This window comes from Patagioenas fasciata, chromosome 18, assembly GCF_037038585.1.
Source record: "Patagioenas fasciata isolate bPatFas1 chromosome 18, bPatFas1.hap1, whole genome shotgun sequence".
In the NCBI taxonomy this organism is placed as follows: domain Eukaryota; kingdom Metazoa; phylum Chordata; class Aves; order Columbiformes; family Columbidae; genus Patagioenas; species Patagioenas fasciata.
This window is the reverse complement of record NC_092537.1, coordinates 1,175,446-1,198,446: the sequence shown is the minus strand read 5'-3', so window position 1 is coordinate 1,198,446 and position 23,001 is coordinate 1,175,446. Positions and strand designations below refer to the sequence as shown.

Sequence of the window (23,001 nt, the reverse complement as noted above, 5' to 3'; positions counted from 1 at the left end):
GACGCCATCTTGGGTTGTTTCTGCCGTAGGTTGGAGCGGTCTGAGCCCGGCCCGGAACCATGGTGAGGAGGAGAGGGGGCTTGGGGAGGGCCGGCGTTCTCCCTCGCCTCGCTGCGTGGGCCCGGGGCCTCTACTGTGCCCCGGCGGGGTGGGGATGTCCTCCCGGGGGACAGGGGGCCTTGAGTGGCCCCGGGCAGGGGAGGGTGTTGCTGGGGGTGACAGTGCGGAGCCCCGCGTTGGGACACGGTGCTGCTGCCGCAGAGAGGCTCTCCCCGACCCGGCTGCCCCCCGTGTGCCGGGGCAGCCCCCCCGGGGGTTTTGGCTTCGGGAGCTTGGGGTGCTCACTGACCAGGCCACGCCGTGGGGTGTGAGCTCTCCCCACTGAGTTTGTGTTTTACCTTTCAGCCTCGCAAAATTGAGGAGATTAAAGATTTTCTGTTGACAGCCAGGAGGAAGGACGCAAAGTGTGAGTGTTGGGGCTGCTGGGGCCACATGTCCCTCGGCTTGGGGATGCTGAGGGGGCTGTTACTGGGGGCTCACATCCAGGATGGGGATGGTGCTCAGCTGCACTTCTGCTGCTCCCCATGGGTGTATTTGCCAAACCTCAGCTGCAGCTCATTGGAAACTCTTCGCAAACATCACCCTGTCTCTGACTTGTTGTAGTCTTCAAAAAGCTACAAGGTGTCAGGTGCTGGGGAGTTCTGTCAGAATGATGAGCAAATTATACTCAGAATTGAGTTTTCTTTTGTTGCGAATACAAAGACCATTATAATTGAAACACTAGAAACGCCGTGTCTCAGTATTTAACAACGCATGAAGAGTTTTCCCTCTCCTCTTGCTTATTTGGATCTGGCTGTCACAGGGCAGAGGCGCTTTCATTCTCACAGTGTTTTGTTAACTCACCGGTGTGGGCGAGAGGGGTAGTTCCACATCAAAACGCTGCTGTTGCTGCTGACAGCCCTTTACAAACCATTTCTGTGCCTTCGACTTTACTCTGGGTTTTGCAGCAGCTTTTGTAATGCTGAGCTGCTGGGGAGAGACCTGACCATGGCTCCATGGGTAGAATGGCCTTGGGGGCTACAAAGGAGAGGGGGGAGCGCTGGCTGCAGTCTTCGCAAACCACATTTCGAGCTCCGGGGCAGCCCTTGGGCTGCAGAAGATGTTGTGGGTAAATAACAAACCCGGGGTGAAGTGCCACGCTCCATTGAAAATTTGTGGTGCAGTAAATTTTTCATGTTCCTTGTCGTAAACTGTTGTTGCGAAACAAAAAGACCTCAAGAATAAAGCTGTTTGCTTTGAGAAAACCATGCAGCGTCTCTGCGGGACGATGGGCTGGTCCCGACTGGGGCAGTAACTGATAGTGGGGAAAAAAATGCTGAATTAGGATTTTCTGTGCTGCGGGTGGGCTGGGTTGAGCTCGTCCTGGCTCAGGTGGGAGCAGAGGGGTCGGGGTGGGGTACAGGGAGGATTCTCCCACAGGTTTGTTAAAGGTTTTGGGGAGCTGGAGGGTCGCTGCTGACCCGTTTCTTAACCCCACAGCGGTCAAGATCAAGAAGAACAAGGACAATGTGAAGTTCAAGGTGCGCTGCAGCCGGTACCTGTACACCCTGGTGATCACAGACAAGGAGAAGGCTGAGAAGCTGAAGCAATCGCTGCCTCCAGGTACTGCAGGTGTCTGGGGGCAGGCAGAGCCCCCTCCCTATGGGGGACTGCACTGGAGCTTCCCACTGACCCATCCTGGGTCACTGATGTGTTCAGGCCACTCAGCTTTGCTGTCCCCAATGCTGCAGTCAGTTCCTCACCCCAGTAACTGCTGCTGTTGTCCCTCTGGGTCCCCAGTGGTGGCATTTGCAGGGAGTGGGGGGCTCTGAACCCTTTTTCTGTGGTTGGATCCCCCCTGTGGGGAGAGCTGCCTGTCGATGGGGGGAGATGTGGATCCCCGTCTGGGTGCGTGGAGCTGTTCCAACCATTGTATCTTTCTCTCCGCAGGTCTGGCTGTGAAGGAGCTGAAATGAGCTGTTTGTGTTGGTTTTTCCTTGTTTCTTAAAATAAATCAGATTCTGAACTGTTCCCCCGTCACCTGTGTCCTTCCCCAGCAGCACCGGCTGGAACCGTTGGTGTCCTCACTGCTGGGGGGTGGCTCGGAATGGGGTTGACCCAGCATCGCGAGGGGGGGTCGGGAGCCAGTTTTGGTCTGCGCCACAGCAAAGCTGCCGCTGTCCCCATTCTTGGGGCCCAGGCAGGGGTGCGGGTCCCCAGTGGTGTCAGCAGTGGGTGTGAGGGGACAGGGTCTGCCCTGGGGTGGGCAGAGGGGCTGGGATTCCAGTGGGGACATCCAGTGCACTGCATGAGGGATGGAGGAGGGAAACCCCTGTGGTCCTTGCCACTGGAAAACATCATGGCCACCCTGGCCCTGTGGTGAAGAGGTGGCACTGCCTGGGTCACTGGGGGCACCCACAGACACAGGGGACATGCTCACCCCACATCGGGTGTGGGGACCGTGCTGTGTGCAACGCCTGCCCACTTCGGGGTGTGGAGCTGCCCCGGAGCTGGGGTGCGGCTGTGGGGACCCTGGTGTGCCACAGCAGCGAGACAGCGATGCAACAGGCCATAGGTCGCACCAGGACACTATAGCGGGGAGGGCAAGGATCCCAGTGCCCCCATAGCCTGCAGGATGGGGCTCAGTGCGCCTATAGCAAGCAGGTCTATAGGTGCAGTGCCCCTATAGCCGGCGGGATGGGGTCGGTGTCCCCGCGGTTCCCGCTCCGGGCCGCGCTGGGTTTCGGTGCCACCGTTCCCGTGCCGGGGGCGTGGCCAGTGGGCGGGGCCGTGGGCGGGGCGTGCCGGGTGCAGCCCCGCGGCGTGGCGCGCGCTCCCCCGCCATCGGCGGCCCCGGCCCCGGTGCGGCCCCGCCGGCCCCGCCGCTGCCCCCGGCCACCCCGCCCGGCCATGCCGCCCGCCCGCGCCGGGTACGCGGTGCCCTGGTGGGCGGCCTGGCTGCACGGGCTCCCGCACCGCGGCCTGCGCCTGCAGCCCGTCCCCGCCGCCTTCCGCCCGCGGGACCCCGACTACCAGCAGGTACCGGCCGCGGCCCCCGGGCCCCCTCCCCGCGCCCCCCTCCCTGCGCTGGGGTCAGGCTTGCCGGCGGAGCTCCCCCCGCCTATCCCCGGCGGCGCCCGGCGCCAGCTCCGCTCTCCCGGCCGCACAAAGCGCCGTTCTTCCCGGGCACCAGTGCGGGCTGGGCCCCCCCGCCGGGACAACCGGCACCGGCACCCCCGCCCTCCCGCACCCCGGGGGCAGTGCCGGCTCTGCCGGACCCACCCCCCGCCGCGGGGTGCACGGGGGGGTCACCCCTCACCTTGGTGCTGCTGCACCGTGCACCCCACTCCTGCGGCATCCCAGGGCACGGGGCACCGGGACCCCTAAATGAAGGGGGGCAGTGCCGGTGTCCCAGCACCCCTGGGAGGGGCTGCTGCACCCCGGCCCCCACGACGCGCAGCGCGGTGGCCCTGCATGGGGACAGGGACAGGGCCGCTTCCTCTTTCCCCGTGTGACCGTCCCGTGGGGGGCTGGACGTGGCCGCATCCTGCCCCGTGCCGGGCGCTCCACGGCGCTTGACGGCACCGGCGCTGACTGTCCCCGCTCTGCTCGCCAGTCGCTGCTTTTCCTGGGCTTGGTGTCCGCTGTCTGCCTCGGCCTCAACCTCCTCTTCCTCACCGTCTACCTGATCTGCCTGTGCTGCTGCAGGAGGGACCAGGAGCCCGAGACCAAGCGGCCGCACTCCCGCTGTGTCACCTGGATGGCCATCACCGCCGGGCTCATCTGCTGGTGAGGATGGGGGCTCGGTGCTGTCCCCCCGTCACCAAGGAGGCTCTGGGATCCATCCACGAGTCGCTTTAATTAGATCTGTGCAATTAAATGTGGTCCATCCCTTTCACCTTCTACGCAGCCACTGGTGCCGGGGCAGCTCTGTCCCGGTCCCCGCTGCGGCTGTGCCGCTTTCCCCGCTAATCCCGGGTGGGAGTGGGGCCGGGTTGCTAATCCCAGCCTGGAGCAGATGGTGAGCAGCAGCGTGACCCAGCTGGTGGGTCCCGTGTGTGCCCAGCCTTAATTGTGACCAGAGCAATTAGGCGAGGGGACACTGCCTCGGCCAGCAGCGCTCTGGTGCCTTTCCAAACCCGTCTGGGTTTTTGGCAGCCCATGGCTGGGAGGACCCCCAGGCAGGCCTGGCCTGGGGGGATGGGATGGGACACGGGGCCCTTTTTCTTCCTGGCCACAGCCCGCTCGCCAGACAAAGGGGCTGGTTTTGCCGGGGCGGAGCGAGATGGCCGCCTGTGAGGAGCAGGGACATGGCACCGAGGAGCTCTGCCCGGCCCCTGCGCCCTCAGTCTCTCGGGGTTTGGCAGGAGGGACCTTCAAACCCGCCGTGTCCAGCACATGGAGCAGCTCCGGGCTCAGGTGTCCCCAGGTCCCCATCACAGTTCTGTCACTGTCCCATCTGCTTTGGCTCTACCCTGCCAGGGGTCCCCCAGAACCAGGGTGCTCTGGGGAGCGCCCCCTGTCCAGCCCATGTCCCCACACGTCGGGGTGAGTGTTTCCCTCCCCTCTAACCGGGGTCCCCTCTCTGCCCCCAGCATGGCCGTCGGCGTCGGCTTCTACGGGAACAGCGAGGCCAATGATGGGGTGTACCAGCTGCTCTACGCCCTGGACCACGCCAACCACACCCTGACCGGCATCGACTCCCTGGTAGGGCCTTGGGCCAGGGTCCCCCCATGTGCCCCCCTCCATGTCCCCCAAAGCCATATCTTTCTTTTCATCCTGGGTTTGGTTGAAGCACGGTGGGGAGGGACCCAGGCATCGTGCGCTGCCAGCTGAGCCCTGCCCGGGGTGGCTGGGACACGCTGAGCGCGGGAGGGTGACGTCACCCCGCAGAATGGGGCCTTTGTGGCCGGGAAGGGCCAGGGGGCCGCGGCGGGGCTGTCCCAGGGATGGATCCAGCTCGAGCACAAGGGGGTGATGGGCGGGAGCACCCCACGGACGGTGCAAATGGCTCTGCTGGGTGCGGGGCTGACAGCAGGGAAGCCCCCAGCAGCGTCCCGGCGGGACTGACTGTCCCCGTGTCCGCAGGTGGCAGGGACCGTGCTGCAGATGCAGGTGGGCCTGGAGCAGCACCTGGCGCGGCTGAACGAGGTCCTGGCCGCGCGGGGGGATTACCTGCAGACCCTCAAGTTCATGCAGCAGCTGTCCGGCAGCATCGTCCTGCAGCTCTCGGGGCTGCCCGTCTGGCAGGGAACCAGTGCCAACCTCACCGCGCTGGCCGGCCAGGTCGCCTACGTCGAGTATTACCGGTGAGCGGGGCCGCGGCACGGCGCTGGCTGCCAGAGCAGCGCCCGGCGGGGCCGGGGAAGTGGGCACGTGCCTGATGGAGCCTTCGCCTGTGCACAGGTGGTTGGCTTATCTCCTCTTCTTCATCCTCATCCTGGCCGTCTGCCTCCTGGCCTGCCTGGGGCTGGCCAAGCGCTCCCGCTGCCTCCTCGCCACGTGAGTACCGCATGGCGGGGCTCGGCGCTGCTGGGGCTCGGTGATGCCGGGGCTCGGTGCTGCTGGGGCTCCACGGTGCTGGGGCTCGGTGCTGCTGGGGCTCCGCGGTGCTGGGGCTCCGCGGTGCTGGGGCTCCATGGTGCTGGGGCTCAGTGCTGCTGGGGCTCCGCGGTGCCGGATGCAGAGCCGGCCCCCGCAGCTGCGCACCCGTCTCCCTGCAGGACGCTGTGCTCTGCGCTGCTGACCCTCGTCCTCGGCTGGGCCTCCATGGCCGTGGACACGGCGGCGGCGGTGGTGAGCGGGGATGGGATGGGATGGGAGGGGTGGTACCGGCTGTGCTGGGGCAGAGCCGGGGGCTGGGGACACCCTTCCTGTCCCTCCAGCCCTGACCACGTCCCTCTCATCCCCACAGGGCACCAGCGACTTCTGCGTGGCCCCGGATGAGTTCATCATGAACCAGACGGAGAGCGACATCAGCACGGGTGAGAGACAGCTCAGGGCAGGGCCCCGGTGCTCCCCAAAACCTACCTGAAGATGTGGGGGGGTCCGGAGCTCTCTGCTGCTCTCTGCCCCCCCCACACTCGCACCCACATCTCCCATTGTTTTGCAGCGGTGGTTCACTATTACCTGTACTGTGAGCAGAGCCTCAGCAACCCCTTCCAGCAGGTATGGGGGGCTGGCACCCGGGCAGGGGGTGTCCCTGGGGGTGTCCCTGGGCGCCTCTGTGACCGCTCCCCCCCGCAGGCTCTCACCGTCTTCCAGCGCTCGCTCACCACCATGCAGATCCAGGTCCAGGGGCTGATCCAGTTTGCGCTGCCCCTCTTCCCCACGGCTGAGGTATGGGGTGGGGGGAGCCGGGGCTCTGCGTCCCCCCTCCGCTCCCCATCCTGCCCTGACCCCCCGTCTCCTGCAGAATGACCTTCTGGGGGTCCAGCAGCTCCTCAACTCCTCGGAGACCAGCCTGCACCAGCTGACAGCCATGCTGGACTGCCGGGGGCTGCACAAGGTGAGGGGGCTGGGACGGGGGGTGCAGCTCCTGGGGTGACCCCCCCACCGCCACCAGCCCTGCCCTGTCCCCTCTTGCATCGCAGGACTATGTGGATGCGCTGATCGGCATTTGCTATGACGGGGTGGAGGGTTTGCTCTACCTGGTCCTCTTCTCCCTGCTGGTGGCCGCCTCCTTCTCCACCATCATCTGCGCCGCACCACGGGCATGGAGGCTCTTCGCTGGCCGGTGGGTCTGCTCGCGTCCCCCTGCCCGCATCCCCTGCCTGTGTCCCCCTACCCGCATCCCCTGCCCGCAGTTCCCGCCCTCTCTGGGGGACACAGGGCTGTGTGTGTGGCACCATCCGGGCACGGGGGGGTGAGCACTGGTGCCTTGTCCCTGCAGGGACCGTGACTACGATGACATGGACGAGGAGGACCCGTTCAACCCGCAGGCGCGGCGCATGGCGGCTCACGCCCCGGCGCGGGGGCACCTCCGCAGCTTCTGCAGCTACAGCAGCAGCCTGGGCAGCCAGAGCAGCCTGCACCCCCCCGCGCAGACCGTCTCCAACGCCCCCGTCTCCGAGTACATGTGAGACCCCCCCCAGCCACGCAGGCACCGCCCCTCAGATCCCCCCACCTCGTGGATGGAGGTCACCCCACACTTGGAGGGCACGGGATGCCGGGGGGCTGGCTGTGCCCCGGCTCTGACGGGCTCTGCCCCACAGGAACCAAGCGGTGCTGTTCGGAGGGAACCCGCGCTACGAGAACGTCCCCCTGATCGGCAGAGGCTCTCCCCCCCCTACGGTACGCTGGGCAACCGAGGCCAAGTCCTTCTTGTGACACCCCACGGGCTGGGGGTCAGCGGGGCGTGCGGAGCCCCCGTTTTGGCTGGAAAGCCTCTCGCCCGGGTCTGCCAGGGTGGGGACGGGTGAGCTGGGTCCCGCCAGCCCTTGCAGGGGACAGGGGACGTGTCCCATCTGCGAGCGAGTCCCTCCTGCCCGGGTCACTCACAGCCCCGTTCCCGGCCCGCGGGGACAGAGGGGACACCAGCCACGTGCTCGGGACACCGAGACGACCTTCCCCGCAGCTGCTTGCCTCTGCTCTATTCCTTATTCATTCTGACTTTCGAAGGACGCTTCTCCCAGTCACCCGAGCACGTTTCCATTGCCCCGCTGTGTGTTCAAACCCTCCCTGCCCGTTAATGCCTGCTTTATTTTTTCATTTCTTTTTTTATTATTACTTTTTGCATCCATTATTTTGGAGCTAAGTTGTCCATCACGAGTAAGTTCAGCCGCTTCCCCTCCCCCTGGCCCCGGGGCAGCAGCTGTGTCCCCTCCTCGTCCCCTCCTCGGTCCCTGTCCCTTTCCCCTGGGGCTGGTTTAATTTTGGGGAGAGTTTGGAAGGTTTGGGGGGCCAAGGCTGCAGTTTGTCCCCAGCTCAGGCACAGGAGGGGTTTGATTTGCAGCTCCTGTGTGTCAGGGTGGCTGGAAACGCTCCCCGTCTCCATCCCCTTCTCAGTGCAGGTTTTCCCCCCCCTTTTCTGACATCATTTAATCCATTTCGATGCCCCCATTGAAGCAGTAAGGCAGTAGTGGCACCGTGGTGGGGCCGGGGACACGGCTGCGGTGGCGGTGCCGCCGCGGTGGCCCCTTTAGGGCTGGTTTTGCCGCCAGGTGAAAGCGCGGGGCCGCGCCAGCGCGGCGGCTGCAAATCCGCTTGCACAGACCTGGCAGCTGGCGAGGATCTTCCCCGGGGGGGGATTAATTCGAGCGCTCTCCCCGCCCTGAATGGTCCGATTTAACCAGGATTCAGCTCCCTGAGGAAGGACTTTCACGGTCCAAAATAACAAACTCGGAATAATCTTCCTTAATGCCCGGTCGGGGCGTCCCTCCCGCCCTCCTGCGAAATGCTGGAGAAATGTAATTCTTGTCTGCCAGCCCTTGGAGAGGCTGATGGGCTCTGTCCCCTTCCCCGTGGCAGATTAATTGGAGATGCATATAAATTCATATAAATCCGTGCTGAGCAGCGTGGGGTTGGGTTGGCGGGGCTGGCCGTGGTTTGGGGGCGCGCTGACCCCCGCTCCTCTCCCGCAGTACTCCCCGAGCATGCGAGCGACCTACCTGTCCGTGACCGACGAGCACGTCAGGCGCCCCGGCGCTGAGTTCCCCGCCTGACGCCTGCGCCCCGAGAGGAGAAAACGCCACCGGCGCCGGTTCTGCACCGGGAAACCGAAGCCGCCGGGAAAAGCCGCAGTGGGCAGCGGTGGCTGGAGGATGAGCCCTGGCGGGGACCCCCGTGTGCTCCGCGCACCCTCCTCTTCCTCAGCAGCTTCTGCTCCGTTCAAGTCTTCCTGCCTTAGGGTTGATGGTGACTCCGGGGACGAACGCCACCGGCAGAGCCGCCGCCGGGCTCCCGGTGCACCGGGCGGGCCGGGGATGCTTCACGCCGTCTCCCTCCTCATCTGCCCCTGCTTGGGGTGTTTTACGCCACGGATGGAGCCATCCCTGGCTCCCTGTGTCCAGCGTCTGGGACCGGGGCAGCCCCCAGCCCCACAGGGGGGCGGGCAGCGGCTCCCTTGCTCCTGTAGCAAAGCAGCACCGACCACTAGTGACCCTGGCTTTGCCGCCTCCCGATGGTGACACCGGCTGCTCCCTCTGCCAAGATCCCTCTCGGCATGGGCAGGGCCGCTCCCCATGTCCCTTTGGCTCCTCGTGTCCCCCTTGGCTCCCAGGATGCCCCCCATGCCCTCCCCAGGCTCGGAGGCTGTAGAATTAGGGATGTTTTGGCTTTGCTGGTTTTCCTTCGCTTTGCGTGCGGGTTCCCGAGCTCTGGGCAGGGCAGCGGGGCGGTTTTGCTGCCTGTCCCGCTGTGCTTTTACCGCGGTGCGTGTGGGTAGCAGGATTTTGGGCTGGTTTCTAGGCTGGTTTTGGCGATTCGGCTCCCGGGGCGGGCAGGCTGGCAGTGTGGGCTGGGGCAGGTCCCCCCTGCTGCAGGGACAGCCCTGGGGTCACCCCGAGTCCCCCGGGAGAGGGTTGGGGACCCTCGGGTGTCCCCGGGGAGGGGAGGACACGGTCCTGCCACCATTGTTGGGTTCTCCAGCCCTTTGTCCCCACTATGGGTGACAGCGCCAGGGCTGACAGACCTGGGGTGACAGATCTGTCCCCTCGGGCGAGCCGGGGGTCTTACACGCTCCCAGGGATTCACTGTGTCTTTTACAAATTAACCTGTACCTAATTACCCCAGTCCCCTTGTGCCATCCGTCCGTGTGACTACAATTCCTTGCTGTTGGAAACATCCAGGGCATTTTAATTCCTGTTATTTTTCTCTTCACCTTTTAACGTTTCCATGTAACGGTACCTAGAAGAGCTGTTTTTAAGCGCATGTGAACGAACCCCATGGGGAGCCTGGTTTGTATTGTGCCCTCTGGGGAAAAATAAACACTTGTACTAAACTGTGCCCCTCCTTGGCGGCTCTCTCTGGGCTGACCCCCCGCTGCCGGCCCTGCTCGGGATGCTCTGCCCGTCCGGCTGTGCCGGGACTCCCCTGGGAAGCCGCTGCCGCCCGGTGCTAATTGCGCCGCCCTCATTAGCGGGGTTTGACCCTCCCAACATGGCGCGGCGGCCACGTGACACAGCCGCCTTGCCCTTCCTAATATGGCGGCGCCTGCCATGTGATCGTACCCCGGCGTTGCCAGGCAACGGCAGACGCGGGCCTGCCGGTTGCTCCCAGTAAGGCTGCGCTGGGGGAGACCGGGCCCCACCCGAGCGCCCGAGTGCTCGGTAGCAGCGTGGGGGTGTCCCCAGCCGTGCTGGGACCTTTGGATCCATTCGCGGGACCCTCTACACCAGGACCCCCCGGGGCTGGGGGTGACGGGGGCACCCGCTGCCCCCTCCCAGGGCCGCCATGGAGATCACCTACACGTACACGCGGAAGCGCAGCGAGTTTGGGCGGCATTGCAACTTCACCGACTGGCCGGCCAGGGTGACTGTGGACATCCCGCCCGACCCCAGCATGGCTGACAACTTCATCCCACAGGACCCGGTGGACGTCGCCATCCAGCACAGCTACGACATGTCGGAGCACGAGGTGAGGGCCGCCCGCCGGCCATCGCGGAGTCACGGAGTCATTTTGGGTGGAAAAGACCCTCAAGACTGAGTCCAACCATAAGCCAGCCCTGCAGCCCGTTCCAATGCCCGACAGCCCTTTCTGTGAGGAAATTGTTCCTGATTTTCAACCTCCCCTGGGCAACTTGAGGCCGTTTCCTCTGCTCCTGGCACTTGTTCCTGGGGAGCAGAGCCCGACCCCCCTGGCTCCAAGCTCCTTTCAGGCAGTTCAGAGATCAGAAGGTCTCCCCTCAGCTCCTGTTCTCCAGCTGAACCCCCCAGGTCCCAAAACTGACCTCAGGACTGGAGGTTTGGCCTCACCAGTGCCCAGTCCAAAAACCCGCCCTGTTTTTGGTGATATCACGGGCATGCGGGCTGTTGCCGGCAGGGCAGTGCCGCGGTTGAGACGGACAAACGACATAGGCCAAGTTCTTCCAGGATGAAAGCAGCAGATCCCATTTATTGCCACAAGTGCATTTTTATACAGTTTTACCAATCCGTGTGTCTCTTCACTATTGCTTACAAGTTACAGCATTGGCTAATTTTTCTGTCGTCAATGTTACTCTTTCACTCCCTTCTTTCTCACGGGTACACCTTAATATCTCTGGATACTCCTTCACTCCCATCTTTCTCATGGGTAGGCCTTAGTATCTTCAAGGCTAATTTCTGTTCCCATGCCCTCCATCAGGGAACCCACGGACCCACCGCAGTCCCCCCAGGGCAGTACCGTGCAAAGGGCACAAAAGCGGCGTTTGGTGCCCTTCCAGCCCAAAGCCCTGCTCTGTTCTCCCCGCGCCACCCCAGGTGAACACCGAGCGGCTGCGGACGGAATCCCGCGGCGTCAACCACACCGAGGGCGGCTGGCCCAGGGACATCAACCCGCAGGAGCCGGAGCAGACCACCCGCTTCAGGAAGAAGCTGGAGAAAGAGGAAAACTACATCAACACCATCGTGCACCTGGGCAGCGTGAGGCCCTGCGCGTCCCCTTCCCTTGTCCCCTTGCCCGCTGCTGCCGCTCCCCCGACACGGCCTGTCCTGCGCTGTCCCGCAGCTGATGGAGCACTGCGTCAGGCAGAACAACACCGTCAACATCTACGAGGAGTACTTTGGCGAGGAGGAGACGGCAGAGGTGGAAGATGAGCCCCCCTCCGCAAAAATCATCAACACCATCAGGTAGCTCAGCCCTCACCGGGCTCTCAGATCCACTGCCCTTGGAGACAAAGGAGGTGGGAAATCCCGAGGCTTTAGGCTGGTGCTGGGTCATTTAATGGATGGAGGGAGCTGCTGCAGCCCCCTGCTCCGTAACTCCGCTCCTCTGCCCTGCCCGGGCGCTCTGGGGACGGGTCCCACAGCCCAAGGACAGACTCAGCTCCGAGCATCTTCTCGCGGTGCTTTAGACAGGGTTGGTTTGTTGGGTTTTTCTTTTGGTGCCTCAAAGATTATTTTCAAATGTCAGGGGCTGTTAGGTCATTTCCAGAAGTCAGATCCAGTAACATTATTGGATTCTTAGAAATGAATAACTGGAAAGACTTTATTAAATCATCAACTCCTCTCCCCGCACCCAGCCCCTAAGAGAATCATTTCCTGCACTCAGTGCTCAAGGGCTGCAGCTTCTTTTAATTGCGATTCCCACAGTGTCCGTGGGGAGACAGCCATCCCAGGGTGTGAAAAAGCTGTTAACGAACTAACTTCTTTCTTTGCTATCCTGTTATCAAAAAGGGACCCAAACGTCCCCAAGCGGACGGCCGCGCGCATCTCCTGGCAACCTGGCACGTCCGGGAAACTGGCAGTGGCTTATTGCAGCCTGGAGTTCCAGCCGAACGTGGAAGACATGAGCCTTGACTCGTACATCTGGGACCTCGGTAAGGGAAACCTCACCCGCCGGGGATGCTGCCGCTGCGGAAGCACTTTGTGTCTTCAAAGAGCGTAACGAAGCCTCACGGTGCTGGGGAGGGGGGAGCAGGGGGTCGGTTCCTGCTTTGCCCGCAGATCAATGCAGAAAAGGGGAGAAATGGGACCTAAAAGCTGGGCAACAGGTGGAAAATAACCACTAATCCCACTACATGACTCATGAGCCTGTGGGCACGAGAGGCAGCTGAGCCACGCTGCTCTCACGTGGTTCTGCTCGCTCTGTGGTTCACTGTGCTTGATTAAGAAAGAGGCACAAACCCAGGCTTCTGTCAAAGAACCTGTTGTATTTTGGAGTGAAAAGCACAAAGAAGAGGGTTTGGGGTACCAGGGGTCTGCCCCCAGACTGGAAGGCAAGGACAGCCCCGGTCTCTTCTCTTGGTGACACACCAGCTTGTCCAGCGCGGCTGGGCTGGCACCGGGGGGCTGGTTTGGAGGCCGTTGTCCCGTGTTCTTTACTCATCCCTTCCCGCAGTGAAACCCAACAAGCCGGAGCTCACTCTCAAGCCGTCGTCGCCTCTCGTGAGCCTGGAATACAACCCCAAAGACTCGTACGTCCTGCTGGGAGGATGCTACAACGGGCAGATGGGTGAGGAGGACGGAGGAGGCGTGAGGCCGCACTAATGAGGCTTCGTTTAAATTCGGCAAGACCCTGGTTCCAGCGCGGGGTCACTCACAAAGGATGTAACATCGTTAATGCTGTGGCTGAAGCTCCGGGGCTCGGCGAGGGGGGCACAGGCGGGTGGTCCCCAGAGCAGGTACCGGGGAGGGCAGGACACGGCACCAGGGAGCCCTTCACACGTGTCCTGTGCCCCTTCCTCGCCCACAGCCGTGTCTTTGCGTGGCAAAAGCCCACGGGAGGTGCCATTGCTTCACCAACTGAATTGTTCTACCACTGTTGTTTCAAGTGCTTGGAAAAGGGCCCCTCCCTGCCTGCTTCATTTATGGCTCTGTTATTGACTTGGCCGCGCAAGCCCTTTGGTTTAATTGCTCTCATTTTGATGTTTTCCTGGCTGTTTGCAGCAGCGATCAGCCCTGACAGGGCACGCGTTACGGGGCTGGTTCTGCACGCTCCGCGGGGGAGGAAGAGGAGGGACGGCCCCATCCTTCGTCCTTCGCAGGGCCCAGCCGAGCACGCTCACCCCGTCACATCCAATTGTCTAATTAGCCATGAGCAGCGAGAGCCGCTCGGTGCCACCACGACCCGGCTGCCCGGCCTCTCCCGGTGGCTCTGCCCCGTGTGGGAGGCAGCGACAGGCTGGGACGGCTGCTGGTGGCACCGGGGACCTGCCGTTGTCACCCAGCGCTCGCCGGAGGGGGCACAGCCGGGGTCAGGGCACCAGGAGGGTCTTTGAGCAGTGTCGAGTGTAAGAGATTTGGAGCTGGCAGCTCAGAGCAGTCTGGTCCTGCTGCAGCCCCTTGTGCAGAGCAGGGGGAGCCGGGGGGATTCGTTGCCTCTGGGGATTGCAGCGCATCTGCCGCAGAGAGCCGATCGCTAAAGAAACGCTGCAGCTGTTTAATGCAGCTGTTTGATTGCGTTACCGCTCGGTGTGGACATCCCTGTGGGGGGATCACAGCAGTGGGACCCCAGCCCGCAGGCGCTCGCTTGGCTCTTCTGGGGCTGGGAGGTGTGGGGGAGCAGCTGCTGGGGTTTGCTGCCCGTTCTGGGCCAGGAACTGGGGCAGCAGCTCCTTGTGAAGCGCCCGGCAAGCGACGGAGCCGGGCGAGGGAGCGGGTGTGCGTTTTGACGGCTTCTTTTCCTTCCCAGCTTACTGGGACACCAGGAAAGGGAAGCTGCCCGTGGAGGTGTCCACCGTGGAGGTCAGCCACCGGGACCCCGTGTACGGAGCCCTCTGGCTGCAGTCCAAAACGGGCACCGACTGCTTCTCGGCCTCCACCGACGGGCAGGTAACGGGCGGGGAAGGTGCCGGGCGCTGACACAGGAGCGGTGCTGACATCCCAAAACAGCTTCCCCTGCCCACACTGGCCCCACGGCCATGGCAGCTGCCCGGCTCCAGCCCCTCGCACTGCCCGTCCCCTGCCTGTCCCCCAGGTCCTGTGGTGGGACATCCGCAAGCTCTCCGAGCCCACTGAGACGCTGGTCCTGGACGTCACCCGCAAAGGGCTCCTGGAGAACGCACTGGGGGCCGTCTCGCTGGAGTTCGAGCCCACCCTGGTGAGCGTCCCCAGCCTGTCCTGCCCCCAGGACCGTCCTGCGTGTACACAACCAGCTGTCCCTGTCACCGCGGGGTCCCCAGCCCGCTGACAGCTGCTCTCTCCCGCCCCCACCCTCAGCCCACCAAGTTCATGGTGGGCACAGAGCAGGGCATCGTCATCGCCGGCAACCGCAAGGCCAAGTCACCCCTTGAAAAAATTGCCGGCACCTACAGCGGCCACCTGGGACCCATCTACGCACTGAGCAGGAACCCCTTGTACCCCAAAATCTTCCTGACGGTCGGCGACTGGACAGCTCGGATCTGGTCAGAGGAGGCCAAGGAATCATCAATTATGTGGACCAAGTAGGTGTCTGGGGCTGGGTCTGCGCTGCTGGGGCCGGGCAGGGGTGTTGGGACGCGGTGCCCGGGCCCATCGCGCTGCCCCGGCTCTGCGGCAGGTACCACCTCTCCTACCTGACGGACGGGTGCTGGAGCACGGTGCGGCCGGCCGTCTTCTTCACCACCCGGTCGGACGGGACCCTGGACGTCTGGGATTTCCTCTTCAAGCAGAAGGACCCCTCCCTCAGCCTGAAGGTTGGGTCCCCAGCGGCTCCATGTCCCTTGCCCTGGGGCAGGCAGAGCCGGGGCTGGGGTCCCCTCCTGCCTGTGCGGAGCTGGGGACATCAAGCAAATACTGTCCCCTCCACCCTGAGCTGTGCCCAGATCCTGGTGTGCTCCAAACTTTGCATACAGGCTCCTGTTATTGGATTGCTGATATTCAGATTGGGTATCAGGAACTATTTCTTCCCCAAAGCACTGTGGGGCATTGGAACAGGCTGCCCAGGGCAGTGCTGGAGTCACCATCCCTGGAGGGTTGGACAGATGGAGATGAGGTTCTCAGGACATGGGACAGTGCCAGGGCTGGGGGAGTGCTTGGACTCAGTGATCTTGAGGGTCTTCTCCATACAAAATGATTGGATGATTCTGTCAGCACGCGTGTGTATTCGCCTCTGCCAGCTCGTCCTGCCTGGCTTTCCCCCGCGGGGCGCCACATTAGGACTCGGTGCCACCCCCGACCCGTCCTCCCTCCCCAGGTCTGCAACGAGCCGCTCTCCAGCCTGCGCCTGCAGGACACGGGCCGCGTGGTGGCCTGCGGCTCCAAGGTGGGCACCGTCACCCTGCTGGAGATCAGCTCCGGGCTCTGCACCCTCCAGAAGAACGAGAAGAACATGGTCAACGCTGTACGTGCGCTCGGAGCCGCGAGCCACCGTGCCAGGTCACGGCAAAGCCCTCGGCATTGCCGGCCACATTTACAGTGGCTCTGCCGACGCGTCCCTGTGTGGACCACGCTGTCCCGCGGGGTCCCCCGCTCACCCTGCGCCCCTCAACCCCCATCCTGCCCTAGATGTTCGAGCGGGAGACCAAGCGGGAGAAGATCCTGGAGGCCCGGCACCGGGAATTGCGGCTGAAGGAGCGCGGCAAGCCGGAGGGCCCGGAGGCGGTGCCGGAGAGGGCGGCAGTGGAGGATCCCCAGGAGGTGCTGGAACGTGTGCGCAAGGAGTTCTTCGAGGAGATCGAGGCGGAGATGCGGAGGAAGACGCGGGCAGAGACCCAGGACCTGCACGGCAAGGTACCGGGGATGGCGCGGTGACCGCGGTGGGGACTCCCTGTGGTCCGGGGGGGAGGGGATGCGGGTCAGCCTCTGCCTTTCAGGATAAAGAGCTCTTGGGAGAGGAGGCGGCTGCACACGAGATCCAGCTACCCGAGGAGGAGGGGATGGAGGAGAAGGAGGAAGAGAAGAAGGAGGAGGAGGAAGAGAAGGAGGAAGAGAAGAAGGAGGAGAAGGAAGAAGAAAAGAAGGAGGAGAAGGAAGAAGAAAAGAAGGAGGAAGAGAAGAAGGAGAAGAAGGAGGAAGAGAAGAAGGAGGAGGAGGAGGGAGAGAAGAAGGAGGAGAAGGAGGGAGAGAAGAAGGAAGAGGAGGAAGAAAAGAAGGAGGAGAAGGAGGAAGAGAAGAAGGAGGAGTTGAAGGAGGACACGGATGCTGCCAAGGTCAGTGATCTCCACCTTCGCGGTGCTTTCCCCCCCTTGCTGGGGCTGCTGATCTGTGGCTCATGTGGGGACGCAGCTGCTGTCCCCAAGCCAGACAGAGCTCGCGGGGTCTCTGCCTCCATGCAGGGACGAGCAGGGGGTCCCAGGCAGCTCCCTGACCGCCCACCTGCTCCCTCCGCAGGAGCCGTAGCCAAGACGTGGACGGTGGTCACACAGGTGGGTCACACCTGCACATTGGGCACAGGTGCTCCCTGGCCCTTTGACCTCTTGGTTTAGTTTTTGTTCTTCTGGGTGAATAAACAGGAGTTTTCTGCGTTGTGTCTCCTGTTGTGTCACAGCAGGGCTGAGCAGGGGTAGGAAAGTCACATCATCTCGCTCTCCATCTCCCTCCTCGGGCCGAGCCGCAGCCCAGAGCCACCACAGCAGAGCACCCATGGCAGCAGAATGTCCCTCTGTGTGTCCCCAGCCCAAGGAGCGGGACAGAGCAGGGCAGCTGGTGGTGGCAGCAGGGTCCAGCCAGGAGGGTGACACTGAGCAAAGCCACATGTCCCCAACCTGCTGATATCCCTGCGAGAGCAGCTGGCGGTGCCTGCACGGGGTTGTGGGCACTGGGTGACCGCAGCCCGGCCGGTATCGCCGCAGCCGCCCGCTCCGCTCACCCCTGTCAATTATTAATGAGCTGCCGGTTGCGCTCCCCCAGTCAGCGCGGTGTCACTGCTGTGCACAGCCCCACTGCCCCTGCCCGTCCCCGGGATGGGGAACCCCCCAGAGACCCCCACACACCTGACGCTCGTTTTCTGCTTTTATTCGGCAGGGGGTGGGTGCCGGGGCAGGGCTGGGGCGGCTGGCGGCCGTGGGCATGGTGAGTGCCCCCCAGAGCCCCCTCCTCAGGCTGGGCACGCACCCAGCTCTCTGCCGCACCGGGGGTGCTGCTGGGGACCCCAGTGCCACAGGGGTGGCATCACGGGAGGGCCAGGCTGGCCTTGTCCTCATCCCCTCGCTCCTTGCGGTTATGAGCCTGAGATGGAGCTGCATATTTCACCTCCTGCACCACCCACAGGGGGCTGGGGGGTCCCAGTGTCCCCAGGTCCCTGCACACACCCAGGGACAGCGAGGGGGACGATCAGGGAGGGGTGGGCAGTGGTGCAGTCCCAGGGACCCCATCATCTACCTACGAGCAGGGGGACCAACACAAGCCCCCCGCGGGGCTGGGGCCAGTCCAACCGCAGGACCTGCCTCCGCCCCGTTACTTCTTCACCTTGATGAGGGAGTGGTAGACGGGCTTGACGATGATGTGGAGGTGCAGGGAGTTGTCGATGAGGTACTCGGAGGTTCGCTTCTGCAGGTCGGCGTGGGCGAGGAAGTCGGCCGCCTCGTCCGAGCTCTGGTGGAAGCTGTAGACGTGCTTCACCACAACGCGGCCCTGCTGCCGCACGCCCACCAGCACCGTCTTCTGGAAGCTGACGCCGGCAAAGTCAGGGCTGCTTGTGGCCGGGGTGATGACGAGCCGGGGGCGACCGTCCTCGATTCGCACCGGCTGGATGGCGCCCGACACCGAGTCCGAGTAGACGGGGCGCAGGCTGACGGGCAGCCAGCGCGGCGAGAAGAGGACGTTCCAGGTCACCCGCTTCCCGGCGTCGTGGCTGCTGGGACCCAGCTGCGTCTGGAAGCTGGTGCTGCGGTCGTCCCGTGCCGGGTTGTTGATGACCCACTGGGAGCCCCAGCTGGACGCGAGGTAGTTGCGGGGCAGGAACATGCTGCAGTTGACGTCAAAGTACTTGGCGAAGTGGAGCGGGGAGGCGGCGTGGAACTGGAAGGCTTGGAACAGCAGGTCCTGCACCGCGGCGCGGTGCCGCGCCAGCACCGCCGACTGCGCCTGCAGCCGGAACAGCTGGCTGGGCGCGATCATGGGGTAGCGGATGGCACGGAGCACCCGCTCGGCCACAGGCCCCTCAGGTTGCTGGCGGCTCAGCCAGCCCTCCACGGCGGTGTAGAGCTCCAGCTCGCTGTGCAGCACCAGGTCGGAGCGCTCCAGCAGCAGCAGCAGCAGCTCCACGCTCACCGAGCCCCACTCGGCGCTGCCCAGCACGGCCGAGAGGTTCCAGGCCAGGAACTGGAGGCAGGTCTCCTGCAGCGCCGCGTCCCCGATGCGCACGGCGTAGTGGTACCAGGTCACCACGTGGCCCTGGCTCGACTCGCTGGCCAGGTGGCTCCTCATGTAGTCGGCCACGCCGCGCTGCAGCCCCCACACCCGGTACTTGCTGGCCAGCTGGTGCAGGGGGATGGCCTGGTGCAGCAGGATGGAGACCCCCCCGCAGTACAGGTACCTGGGGCAGAGCATGCAATGGTGACAACGGTGTCCCCCAGTTCCCTTCCCAGGCTGCCACTCTGGTAGTACGGTCCCCGGTGGAGCATCCTCCTCCTTTGGCTGCATCCCTCTGGGCATCTCTAACCCGTGAGGCTGACGTGGTCCCCAGGGGAGCATCCTCCCTCCTGAGCTGCATCTCTCCAGAATCCCATCCTGTGGGGTCCCTGTGGTCCCCAGGGGAGCATCCTCCTTTGGCTGCATCCCTCTGGGCATCTCCATCAAGTGTGGTCCCCATGGTTCTCAAGAGAGCATCCCCCTCCATGGCTGTACCCCTCCCAACACGCCCATCCCATGAGGTCCCTGTGGTCCCCAAGGGAATATTCCATCTCCATGCCTGCATCCCCATCCCATGGGGTCCCCGTGGTCCCCGGAGGAGCTGTGTCCCTCCTGGTGTCCCCATCCCGTAGGGTTCCCACCTACCTGATGAACTTCTCGAAGAGCGCGGCAGTCTCGGGCGGCTCGTGCAGGGTGATGATGCTCTGGTTGCGCAGGAGGCTCTCGAAGACCTCGCTCTGGAGGCTGAGCAGCAGCTGGTGGGTGTGGAAGACCTTGGCCTCCTCGGCGGCAGCCGAGCGCACCCGCAGCACCGTGTCGCTGCTGTTGCCATTCTGCAGCAGCTCCTGCAGCCGCTGCAGCAGCGTCAGCGAGTGGTTGATGGTGGCCGCCGTGGTGTCCCCGCTAAGGTCGGCTCTCTGGGCTGGGGGGAAGATGGGACCATCCCAGTGCTGCGCCCCAGCAAACAGGGGTGGGGGGCTGGGATGCAGCAGCATGGGGCCCAGCTGTGGGGCGATGGGTGTGAGTGGGGCAGCCCAGATCTGTGCGCGTCCTCCCTCCGCTGCCCCAGCACCAAAGGGCTGGCTGGTGCCAAGTGGAGGAAGGACGAGGGGACATGAGGACGCTTGTGCCCTTGGGAGCCAAAAAGCTGCTTTTCCGCAGCGAGAGGGGTGAGACCACCCTGTCCCAGGCTGAGAAATGGCCCCATGCCGGGCAGCGCTGGCTCACAGCCCAGTGTGCACGCCCCGGGGTGACCATCCCCCGTGTCTGTGTCCCCACAGGACTGGGCTCCCAGTGGGGTAAGGGACTGAGCAGGGGTCTCCATGCTCCCACGGGCATGGGGACCCTTCCTCCCTCTTCTCTTCTCCGTCGCACCCAGCACAACTCCCCCTCACCCAGATCATCCTTCCTCCAGGGTGAATTGGCCCCATCTCTCCCAATCCCCGTCTCACCGGCCAGCGAGCAGGCGGATTACCCGTCCCAGAGCCGGCTTAAGCCCAGCTGAGTGAGGCTGGGGAGGGGGATCAGGAGCCCCTTGCCCCACAGTGCCAGACATTGCTGCCCACGGCACCAAGCGTCCCCGGGCAGGGGTGAGCACAGCCCGGCTGTCACCACTGACAGCTCCTGGGCACAATGGGGCACAGCAGTGGGGCACAGCACGTCCAGGAACCGCATCCATCTGTCCCCAGGCACCGCGACAGCTGCTGGAGAGCCACGCTGAGCATCACCAGGTACCCACAGCCGCACCCCACCCCGGCACCCAGCGAGGGCAGCGGGACCCACGGCACAGGACCCCTCCACGCCTCCCCTGCCCCAGCCACCCTTACCGGCTTGCGCGGTGAGGAGGAGGAGGAGGAGGAGGAAGGCAGTGGTGGCGCAGCCCCAGCGGCGGGCGGCCGCGGGCCGGGTGCCCGTCAGCCTGCTCATGGCTTCGCAAGCGCATCTGCCGGCTCGGCGGGCGCCCGGTGCCCGCCTGGCGCTTATGTAGGCCACCAGCCCTCCCAGCCCTCCCAGCCCTCCCAGCCCGCACCGCCACATCGATTGGTGGAAACTGGGACCGGCCGTTACCAAGGGAACCGCTTCCAGCCCTCGGCCATCCCCCCCGACCCCGGACCCCAGCCCCGCACCCAGGGTTGCGTGACAGGGCGCCCCGGTGAGCCTCGGCACGCTGTGTGGACATCTCCATGTGCCACCTGCTCACGGAGTCACTGGTCACTGCTGTGCCGCTGCCCCACGCGTGGCTGCAGCCCTTTGTGCTGCCGGGGTCTTTGCATTCAGGGCACAGCTCGGCACAGCCGCCCCGCTCCCCGGCTCATGGGTATTCATGGCGGCAGCAGCCCATCACCATGGCATCCGCGCTGCCGGCAGGAGCCGCCTGCCCTTTTCCCAGCCTTTGCAGCCAAGAGGCTGCCTGCACGGGGCGAGTGCCCAGAGCCGGCCTCCACTGGCTCCTCGCCCACCCTGACAGCTCTTGGGGGTTCACAATGGGGCTGGCGTGGCATTTGCCCCCCACAGCCCCAGTGCCACATGGTGGGGCCAGTATGGCTCAGACCTGGGGCTGGGGTGGTGCTGGGTGCTCCCACCCCACAGCAGGAGATGGGCACCCTCTATGCGGGAGCGTTTTCTGGCACAGCCCGAGCAAACGGGGTAGAAGCAGGGGGTGTCTGCACCCCACTGGGGAGCCAGGGCCGGGACCCCCGCCCGGGACAGACCCACCACGTTGTCACCTTGGGGTGCAGCAGGACCCACCTGCTGGGGGGGCAGCGCCTGGGCCCCCTCCTGGGGACACCCCAGGGTGACCTTCAGCACATAGGCAGGGCCAGAGCCGAGGAGGGCAATTAGCTGTTTCCCAGTTATTGAATGTCTGGGATGATGGGATTAATGCCAGTGCCTGCGGTATCACAGATTTGTGTTCAGCTGCCGAGTGCGGTGACAGCGCGGATGGTGCCCATTTCATGCCCAGGACCTGCAGGGGAACACTGTGCCATGGCCGGCACTGCCAGCACCCCGCAACGGGAGGGATGCTGTGCCATGGCCAGTGGGATGGGGAGCACACGGCTCGCAGGGCGAAGGTGGCCATGGGCACACACGGTGGGGCAGGACGGTGGTGGGCAGGGCTCTGCGCCGGGCACAGCGTGCTCAGACCATCTGCCCCTGCGTACCAGCTCGCCCAGCCCTGGCACGGTGATGCCACCATGGCAGGGGCTGCTGTCACGCTGGCGAGGGCATCTGAGGACAGGCTTGCTGTGAGCTCACGTGGGAGCCAGAGCCAGAGCACCCGTGTCCCTGAGGAGGATGGGGACATGGGGACACAGGACCAAGCAGCCACATCCTTGAGCACAATCGTGGCCTGGGGGGCAAGGCGAGGGGCACAGGCTTAGATGGGGTGTCCAGATGTTGAACATGGGCAGATGTTGCTGCAGCTCCGCAGGGAGGGATCACCCATCTGGTCCTGACCCACGGGTGGATGGGCTGGGGACAAGCTGCTCAGCGATCACTGCGCCACACTCGGGGGCTCCTCGTGGGGACAGGCAGGTGGGCAGGCGGGCGGGTGATGGGACGGGGGAGTCCCAGGAGTGCGATGCAAGCAGAGCCCAGCCCGGACGGACACCCCTGCATCGCTGCGGGGCGCGCACAGCGGGGGACGAGGGGCCCCCGCTGCAGGACAGCCGGTTAATGGCTCAACCGCATCCACCGATGCCTCATTTAACCACCTGCTGCAAACAACAGCTCACCCAGAGCGTGCGCCTGGGGAGCCGCTGGCGCCACGCCAGCCCGGACTGCACCGACAGCCTGGGGACCCCCGTGTCCCCCGCTGGGTGTCACTGGTCACAGGGCAGGGTGGCACAGGCTGCGGGGGCACGGGGGACACGAGAGCTGGGGGTCCAGGTGTGGGAATGATGCACCCTGGCTTGGTGACACGGGCCTTTGGGTATAATGGGGGGCCTGAGATGTCCCCAAGCACTCAGACCACCACCCCTGTTGCTCTGGGGTGGGGATGAGCTCTGTCACGGTCACTCAGGGCTGCCACAACCTCCCAAGTGACCCCAGCCCTGGCCCCCGAGGGAGCAGCAGGGCCAGGGGACGTCCTCCTGCCCCACTAGCCCAGCCCGCG

At 64.3% G+C, this 23,001-nt stretch overlaps 4 protein-coding genes across 6 annotated transcripts in view; 3 read left to right on the top strand and 1 right to left on the bottom strand.

Annotated features, from left to right (window-relative positions):
* Positions 1–2,070, top strand: part of RPL38 (ribosomal protein L38) — a 182,851-nt gene extending 180,781 nt beyond the window's left edge. For both annotated transcript variants that reach the window (XM_071816638.1, XM_065852492.2), the window contains exons 2-5: positions 30–62; positions 406–466; positions 1,540–1,662; positions 1,990–2,070. In XM_071816638.1, the coding sequence (XP_071672739.1) occupies positions 60–62; positions 406–466; positions 1,540–1,662; positions 1,990–2,015 (213 nt within the window). In that variant the 5' untranslated portion in view covers positions 30–59 and the 3' untranslated portion in view covers positions 2,016–2,070. The remainder of the gene's footprint in view (positions 1–29; positions 63–405; positions 467–1,539; positions 1,663–1,989) is intronic.
* An 842-nt stretch (positions 2,071–2,912) lies between these two features.
* On the top strand, positions 2,913–9,979 carry TTYH2 (tweety family member 2). Its single transcript, XM_065852634.2, has 14 exons — positions 2,913–3,078; positions 3,656–3,828; positions 4,635–4,746; positions 5,128–5,348; positions 5,446–5,541; positions 5,763–5,835; positions 5,954–6,023; positions 6,152–6,207; positions 6,286–6,378; positions 6,455–6,547; positions 6,633–6,775; positions 6,932–7,117; positions 7,254–7,332; positions 8,622–9,979. Exons 1-14 carry the CDS (start codon positions 2,950–2,952, stop codon positions 8,700–8,702), a joined length of 1,605 nt encoding a protein of 534 aa, XP_065708706.1. The 5' UTR covers positions 2,913–2,949; the 3' UTR covers positions 8,703–9,979.
* Positions 9,980–10,239: 260 nt separating this feature from the next.
* DNAI2 (dynein axonemal intermediate chain 2) lies at positions 10,240–17,442 on the top strand. 2 transcript variants are annotated; one of them, XM_071816485.1, is made up of 14 exons: positions 10,240–10,614; positions 11,436–11,597; positions 11,683–11,804; positions 12,351–12,493; positions 13,015–13,128; positions 14,308–14,447; positions 14,593–14,715; positions 14,835–15,058; positions 15,154–15,289; positions 15,790–15,936; positions 16,101–16,325; positions 16,409–16,744; positions 16,926–16,960; positions 17,083–17,442. In XM_071816485.1, exons 1-13 carry the CDS (start codon positions 10,432–10,434, stop codon positions 16,932–16,934), a joined length of 2,064 nt encoding a protein of 687 aa, XP_071672586.1. In that variant the 5' UTR covers positions 10,240–10,431; the 3' UTR covers positions 16,935–16,960; positions 17,083–17,442. The 2 variants fall into 2 exon arrangements, with proteins under 2 accessions (XP_071672586.1, XP_065708628.1); XM_065852556.2 differs by lacking the exon at positions 17,083–17,442 and having other exon boundaries at positions 16,926–17,064.
* Positions 17,443–17,533: 91 nt separating this feature from the next.
* BTBD17 (BTB domain containing 17) lies at positions 17,534–20,886 on the bottom strand. Its single transcript, XM_065852552.2, has 3 exons — positions 20,714–20,886; positions 19,533–19,809; positions 17,534–19,071 (listed from the first exon to the last, which is right to left on the bottom strand). The coding sequence occupies exons 1-3, from the start codon at positions 20,811–20,813 to the stop codon at positions 17,991–17,993; spliced, it is 1,458 nt and encodes a 485-aa protein (XP_065708624.1). The 5' UTR covers positions 20,814–20,886; the 3' UTR covers positions 17,534–17,990.
* Positions 20,887–23,001: the final 2,115 nt, after the last annotated feature.

Bases quoted from the DNA above. Each gene is read 5' to 3' on its own strand.
- TTYH2 (XM_065852634.2), top strand. From the start codon at position 2,950: ATGCCGCCCGCCCGCGCCGGGTACGCGGTGCCCTGGTGGGCGGCCTGG. The intron at 5,349-5,445 runs GTGAGCGGGGCC...GCCTGTGCACAG, and splicing joins GCCTACGTCGAGTATTACCG to GTGGTTGGCTTATCTCCTCT. The intron at 6,024-6,151 runs GTGAGAGACAGC...ATTGTTTTGCAG, and splicing joins GGAGAGCGACATCAGCACGG to CGGTGGTTCACTATTACCTG.
- BTBD17 (XM_065852552.2), bottom strand. From the start codon at position 20,813: ATGAGCAGGCTGACGGGCACCCGGCCCGCGGCCGCCCGCCGCTGGGGC. The intron at 19,810-20,713 runs GTAAGGGTGGCT...TCTTCCCCCCAG, and splicing joins CCTCCTCACCGCGCAAGCCG to CCCAGAGAGCCGACCTTAGC. The intron at 19,072-19,532 runs GTAGGTGGGAAC...GCTCTGCCCCAG, and splicing joins CTCTTCGAGAAGTTCATCAG to GTACCTGTACTGCGGGGGGG.
- DNAI2 (XM_071816485.1), top strand. From the start codon at position 10,432: ATGGAGATCACCTACACGTACACGCGGAAGCGCAGCGAGTTTGGGCGG. The intron at 13,129-14,307 runs GTGAGGAGGACG...TTTCCTTCCCAG, and splicing joins ATGCTACAACGGGCAGATGG to CTTACTGGGACACCAGGAAA. The intron at 15,059-15,153 runs GTAGGTGTCTGG...GCTCTGCGGCAG, and splicing joins TCATCAATTATGTGGACCAA to GTACCACCTCTCCTACCTGA.